Source organism: Papaver somniferum, chromosome 10 (assembly GCF_003573695.1).
Source record: "Papaver somniferum cultivar HN1 chromosome 10, ASM357369v1, whole genome shotgun sequence".
NCBI classification, from domain to species: domain Eukaryota; kingdom Viridiplantae; phylum Streptophyta; class Magnoliopsida; order Ranunculales; family Papaveraceae; genus Papaver; species Papaver somniferum.
Window position 1 is genome coordinate 126,541,081 of NC_039367.1, and position 7,291 is coordinate 126,548,371.

The 7,291-nt window shown below is 42.5% G+C and overlaps 1 protein-coding gene across 1 annotated transcript; it reads right to left on the reverse strand.

The window, feature by feature from the left end:
- Positions 1 to 1,091: 1,091 nt before the first annotated feature.
- On the reverse strand, positions 1,092 to 2,045 carry LOC113316193. The gene is made up of 2 exons (XM_026564414.1): positions 1,649 to 2,045; positions 1,092 to 1,567 (listed from the first exon to the last, which is right to left on the reverse strand). The coding sequence occupies exons 1-2, from the start codon at positions 2,043 to 2,045 to the stop codon at positions 1,092 to 1,094; spliced, it is 873 nt and encodes a 290-aa protein (XP_026420199.1).
- Positions 2,046 to 7,291: the final 5,246 nt, after the last annotated feature.

Sequence of the window (7,291 nt, forward strand, 5' to 3'; positions counted from 1 at the left end):
AGTAATAAGATGTTTATTATTAATTCATAGGATCAGCTGAGGATTCGACTACGAATTCAGGCTAATAAAGTGAGCATTACCATTCCATGGGATCGTAGATTCGACCATAGAATCAGAGTAATTAAGATTTATTTATTACCATTTATGAGACCAGTTGTGGATTCGATCATGAAATCGGAGTAATGAGATAACATAGTTATTGCTATTCTATGAGATCAAGTCGTGGATTCGATCATAGAATCAGAACAATTGTTATTGCCATTCCATGGGACTAGTCGTGGATTCGACCATGGAATAAGAGAAATTGTAATTAGGAATAATTAACTTTTTGGCTCTATACTAGCAGAGCAAGCTATCTAGGAGCATTAATTATCCGGATATGAGCTTGTCGGTAAGTCATATCCTTTATATAGTCAGGGTAAACTCGTTGTTTGTTCCTGAAGACGTTATCACTCTATACTAGCAGAGCAAGCTATCTAGGAGCCGTCCATCACGTGATTTTATACAGAAATAATCACTGAAAGTATTCAGTATTCATGAGATATGTCGTTGTCCAGTCGTGAGACTACATATCTACATGTACTCTGAGAGAAAGTACTCTCCGTTGAGAATTCGATGAGAGACCCGTGTCTCGATACTCTCGTCTGATTGCTGAATCAGAGCTTCGTATAATTATGAGTTTATGATTTTAGACTTTGTCGAAAATCCACCATCTACAACAGTCAGGCATCTCAGGAGGTTTCCACCAAAGCTTTTGCGGTATAAATCCCTTCCAAGTAGACAAAACGCTTGGCCCTCTGAACGAGTTTGACTGCTACTTTCGTCTCTGATGGAAGATCGTTGTCGCGAAGATACTTTATGTAAGGTTCTCTCCAGTCCCTAGTGTGATGGATTGTTAGATACTCCAGATGATGAGGTGGTGTCTGACAGTTGGCACATGATCCTTGTAGCATCCTCGACTGAGCCTCCATGGAAGGCCAATAGTATCTGAGTCTTTGAAGCCTTATGTAAAGTGTAACCACTAGGGTTTGCCCACATATTTCTTCATGTACGCGCTTGAGTTGTTCACCGGCTTCCTCTTATCCAAGGCATCATGACAGGGATCCATCAGGGTTGCGGTAATATAACGCTCCGTGCAGCAAGAAAAAGTTTTTAAGTTCCTTGAGACTAACTTTTCCTTCCGTGAGAGAATTGCTCAATTCATGAATAATGGGCGCTCGCCAATCGTTCGATTGAGCATCTTCGACTTGAGAAATCCCGGTAGATGATACAGAGCGTCTTTGCACAGTGATGGATTTCTTGGACCCTTCGAACTGCAGTTTGGATGCTAGAGTCGCTAGACAATCGGCATGTCTATTGTTGGTGCGGCCAGTATGAACAATTGTTGCATCAGAGAAATGAGTTAATAGTCGTTGTGCCTCATTCCTGAATAGGGAAAGTGTTATTTCTTTGAGAGAGTATACGCCATTCATTTGATTGACCAGCAACTTTGAGTCCCCTCTGATTTCTAGGTGTTTTGCTCCTGCTTTCTTAGCCAAAGATAGTCCTAGGAGAAAAACTTCATATTCTGCCGAGTTGTTGGTGCAATGGAAATCCAGCTTGAAGGAATGTGAGAAGACTTCACCGGATGGAGATACCAGCACAATACCTGCTCCACCAGTATCGTTGCTCGGAGTGGCAGACCCATCGAAGTATAATAGCCACGTTTCTTCCTGAATAATTGAGATCTCTGGAAACTCACCGGGCACTTCTTCATGTAACATCGTGATATCTTCTCCAGGGAAAGCGGCAAGTAAATCTGCGACTACTTGTCCTTTGATTGCTATTGGAGGAACAAATGCTATGACAAATTCTGACATTTGAAGTAGCCACTTCGCTGGTCTTCCAATTAAAGCAGGTTTCGACAGTAAGAACTTTATGGGATCGGCTTTGGCTACCAGCACGACCCTGTTTGATAGTAGATAATGTCTGAACCTCTGGATCGCGTGAACCAATGCTAGACACGCCCTTTCAGCCTTAGGGTACCGGAGTTGAGCATCCCTCATTGTTCGACTGAAGTAATAGATTGGACGTTCGATGCCTTCTTCATCCTCCTAGGTGAGGAGTGCTCCAATAGCGACATCACTTGAATCTGTGTATAATATCGGAGGCCTTCCTTGTACTGGAGATTTCATGACAGCAGGTGATAATAATATTTGTTGTATTTTCTGAAATGCCTCTTGTTGGACGGTCGTCCACGTGAAACTTTATCCCTTCTTTAACATAGGAGTGAGTGAAGCAATGAGTTGAGCCAATCCAGGAATGAAACGCCGAATGTATTTTACCTTTCCCATGAAACTCTGGATTTCCTTCACAGTTCGTGGAGGAGGCATGGTGGTGATGGCTTTTGTTTTATCTGGATCGACCTTGATTCCTTCTGCAGTGACTAGTAATCCGAGAAACTTTCCGGAAGAAAAACCGAAAGCACACTTCAGAGGATTCATCTTTAGCTTGTATTCTCTGCACCTCTCGAAGACTTGTCTTAGAATGTCCAGGTGGGATGATCGAGTCCTTGATTTCACCACCACATCATCAACATAGTCTTCTACTTGCTTGTGCATCATGTCATGAAATATTGCAGTCATGGCTCGCTGATAAGTGGCTCCTGCATTCTTCAGACCAAAGGGAATTACTGTATAATGGAAGTTACCGATGGGAGTTCGGAATGCAGTCTTGTTAGCATCATGCTCATACATCTTGATTTGGTTGTATCCGCTGTAACCGTCCATGAATGAAAACATGTCGTGACCGCTGGTTGCATCGACGATCATATTAATGTTTGGTAGTGGAAAGTCATCCTTCGGGCAGCACTTGTTTAAGTTCCTGAAATCTACACAGCACCGGATCTGACCATTCTTCTTCTTGACTGGAACAATGTTCGCCAGCCACGTTGGATGTTGAATGGGTTTGATGAACCCTGCTGTTAGTAGTTTCTGGATTTCCACCTTGATTTGTTCCTCGACTTCGTGTCTGAACTGCCTGGGTGGCTGTTTGACGGGTTTGGAACCAGGAGTGATGTGTGCAGATGATGAGTAACCAACTTGTCATCGAGGCCGGGCATTTCTTCGTACGTCCAGGCAAATATATCTTGATATTCTTTCAACAGATCTATCAATCCTTCTTGTTCTTCATGTGAGAGAGAAGAACTGATTAAAATTGGCCTTGGGTTCTCGTCCGTTCTGATGTTGATAGTCTCGAGGTCGTCAGTTGTGGAATCCGTGCCATCTTGCAGATGTCGTGGTGCATCTCGAACTTCTTCATCGAGTGACTGCTCACTATCGCATGATTATTCAGGGCGGGAAGACTTTTTATCGACCTCCCCTGTTAATTGCTAATCCTTACGACGCAGATAAATGACTCTCCCTTCTGCATCATAATCAGTAATGAAGTTGGACTTTTTATGAGTTGTACCTTGACCCTGACGACGTTTGAGTGGTGTGGTGGATGGATTAATGGATTTAGCATCCATTGGTGATGGTTTGTCAGCTTTCTCAATAGACTTCCAACTTGGGAGTGGAGTACTGCAGATCTTGCTTGGAGGTTCGGGGATGCTCTTTGGAGATTCCAAGAACTCGACATCGTGAACCGGAGCATAAGGAGACATTGAAGCCGGGATGCGGAAAATTTTGTTGTTGAACAAATCTTTCATACACTAGTGGTACGTTGACGGAACGACTTTATTGTCAATATCATGTGATAATCAGGGTCTTTCTCGATCACATGAAGCTTGACAGTGGATTGAATTGGCCCTACTTTCATATCCACGTAAACATACCCGTACGTATGACTCTGGCTTCCTTCAAAACCCGTCATCAATATGGGATGATGAACGATTTTGGTTTGTGGAACTTTGGCCTCTTTGAGAGTCTTCATAGTGACGAGATTTGTAGAAGCACCTATATCAATGAGAACTCTCCTGCATTCGGCATATTCGATAGAAGCGTTTACAAACAGAGCGCAGTTGTGCCCTTCCTCTGTCATTCGGTCATCTTCGGTGAAGGTGATGTTATTGATCGACAGTTCAGACATCATGGATACTTGTTCGACCACTGGAGATGATGGGACGACTCGCACGTCAAATGATATTTTGTTGAGTGCAGCAAAAGTATCCACGTGCTGATCTATGGAGAAATGTAGAAGTTCACATAGATTCTCGATCAATTGTGTGACCTCTTGTTCCACCGGCTTTTCATAAGTGGTAAAACTGTTGGCTTGAGGAGGATCGTCAGTTGAGGGATTCGGAGGTTCCACCATTTCTGCTCCCAAAATCCTTGTCACGTGCACCAGGCTAGTGAACAAGTTATCAATTGCTCTTTTCAGCCGATCCACGTTTCTTGACAAGTCTTCCTGTCTCCGTGCCAATTCAGCCAAACTTGGGATTTCTCCGTCAATCGATTCAACGGAGATAAATGGAAAGGTAAAGTATGAAAGTTCATTATAACCAGAATCATTTGAAGGAACATGAAGAATGTTACCATTTGGGATGTCCTGGCTAGGGTTTGGAGTGGTTGAGTTAGTCCTAAGACCGACCATCTTATGAAAATGTGAGATTGCAACTTGAGAGATTAATCTCCCACTGTGGTCGCCAATCTGTGGATGGGGAAAAACGGGTCGCCGGTTTTTCGGGAAAGTGGAGAGTCGAGCGTGCTGTCGAGACTCCTCAGTCGGGCAAAATGTTAATCCTCACACAGATGCACCGCTGCAAAGGGGTGCTTAGATTCGGGAAATCAATCTATATGACTCCGGCCTAAACCAAGACAATGGCCGTTCCAGAGTCAATTCAGTCGCAAAGAGGGAGATGGGTTGATCTGTTGGAGGGAAGCTGAGAATTGTGTGGGATTAGTGATGATCGAGGATTGTGGGTGTGTTGAAGGTTTCTGCAATAATGATGAACTGATAAGTTCTAATAAGTTCTTATGGATTGATGAATTCCTGAGAGTGATAGCTCGAGAAATTCTACGTAGACGAGAGTCTGCCTGTTCAATCAAGGTTTCAGAGACTTATTTATATTGTCAGAGTCGTGAACACCTTGATCCCTGTAAGTGTGACGGTTTCTTGAGTGAAAGAGTGGGAAAGTGGGAGATCGTGGTAAAGTCAGTTCCATGTCGTGTGGAGACTTCTGATCATGCACCCACTACTTTGATAACTCCTTCAACCGTTTACATGACTTATGCACATTTCTCATTGTGGATGAATCCACGTGTCGTAGACCGCCGGACCAAAACCCTACATGATATCTTCCCATTTGTGACGTGATTGATGTCTCACAAGTCGTGGAGTCTGCAGGGCAGACGTGTTTTGATTAGTCAATTGTTGACAATGAGTCTGAGTTTCGTTGAATCGAGCATGAATGATGACTGCTCAGCGATTCACGGGTTGAACATGTAGTTCTCTGAAGGGATGTCAGTATTGTTGATTCACTGATGAATTACTGAAGAGCGACTGAGCAAGTATTTCTAAATTCTGTGAATTACTGAATATTGAGGATTTGATGAGCAACTGAGAAGCATTGATCAATTCACCAAATTAGTGATTTTTGATAGTCTGTCGTGCAACTGAGCAAGTATTGCTCAATTCGATAAATTACTGATGAGTTGTTGAATATTGATCAATATTCGAGCAATTGAGCAATTATTGCTTGATTCGGTGAATTATTTACTGGTAACGTGACCCAATAAAATATTAATTAAAATATTGGTAGATTACCTGATATTGTATAATTAATTTTTATGCTGATTGGTGGATCAACATAAATTTATTAGTGTTTGAAATTGCTCAGAATGATGATTTCACAGAGCGTTTATTCGAAATCCTAATTTTCGATCAATCCTCCATCAATTGGCGAATTGTTGAAAATTAGTCATGAATGAAGAGGGACCGACCACATAGGATGATGAACGCCTATGTGATGCCCAGTGCTCGAGTGAGCACGCACCAGGGTTCTCAGTTTGAGAGTTGGTGAAAGAATGATGATTAAATGGTGGTTTCACCATTTACTGAAAATATTCATGGATTCATCATTAGGTGGTAAAACCTAAGTATGAGAGATGGGACCGACCAAGGGGCATGGGACCGACTCTTGGTGGTCACGGGACCAGTTTTTGGTCATTTGGAGAATCCCCAGTTGGTTGGAGAAAGTTCGGACCCAGTATGAGAAATTGAGCAAATTAGGTCAGAATTATGAAAACATGTGAGACCGGATTTGTGCAAGCCCTAGGAATGACTCTGGTCGGTCATGAAGGTGTGCACGTGTTTCCATGGTATCCGTGTCTCCATACTGAGAGTTTCAGTATTTTCTGATGTGCGTTCGAGCAACATCGTGAATTTTCAGAAGAGTTTCATCTTGACTGAGAATTCTCGATTTTTGTTGGAATGGGCATGTATGCTCAATCATCAATATTTTGAAAATATTAAATAAAAGTGTTTTAATATTTAAAATTGCCGTGAGAGGCTAGCCAATCGTGTGACCATGTTGGCTTTTGGTTTTTCGTGATTCGAGCAATATTTGAGAAAATATGAAGAAATCATGAATTTTGCTCAAACCTAAGAGTTTCACGAGTTGAGAAAAATAATAATTATGAAAGATTAGGGATTGCAAGGTGTGGGACCATCCAAGGCTAGGGCATGGCCGGCCGTCCATGTTGCCTGGTCTCGCACACCTTTCCTTATTTTATAATATTATTTTTTTCGTGAATCTTTGAAGTTATGGAGAATCCTTGAAGATATGGAGAATCCATGAGTTTTTGTTGAAACGGAGGAGTTTCGTGAGATTGGGAATAATAATTATAAAAAGCTAAGGATTGTGAGTTGTGGGACCGGCCATGGGCATGGCCAGCCGGCTATGTTGCCCGGTCCCGCACACCTTTCCTTATTTTATAATATTATTTGGTGAATCCACCATGTCATGGAGAATTCACAAGTTTTGCACAAAATAAGGAATTTTTCTAAGATGGAGAAACCTTCATGAGTTTATGAAAATAAAATAAGGAAAAATAATGGAGGAAGCATGGGACCGGCCACGGCTAGGGCACGGACGGCCGGCCGGTGGGCACGGCCCATGGGCGCTTCTCCATTATTTTATTATTATTTTCTCTCTCCTATTTTTGTGTAGGATTCCTCATTATTTCATATTTTTGGACGCTCGTTCGTGCATCCGGGTGCTCAGTCGTGCATCATTGTCGAGTACACTCGCACCATTTTTGTGGGGCTTACTCAGTGATGGTCCAGATGCCCGATTGCTGAGTATTTATTA

What these genes read in the sequence shown, in the direction of transcription:
- LOC113316193 (XM_026564414.1), bottom strand. Translation starts at nt 2,045, where the DNA reads ATGAGGGATGCTCAACTCCGGTACCCTAAGGCTGAAAGGGCGTGTCTA. An exon ending in CAACGATACTGGTGGAGCAG is followed by an intron (nt 1,568 to 1,648) that starts GTATTGTGCTGG and finishes ACAACTCGGCAG; the next exon opens with AATATGAAGTTTTTCTCCTA.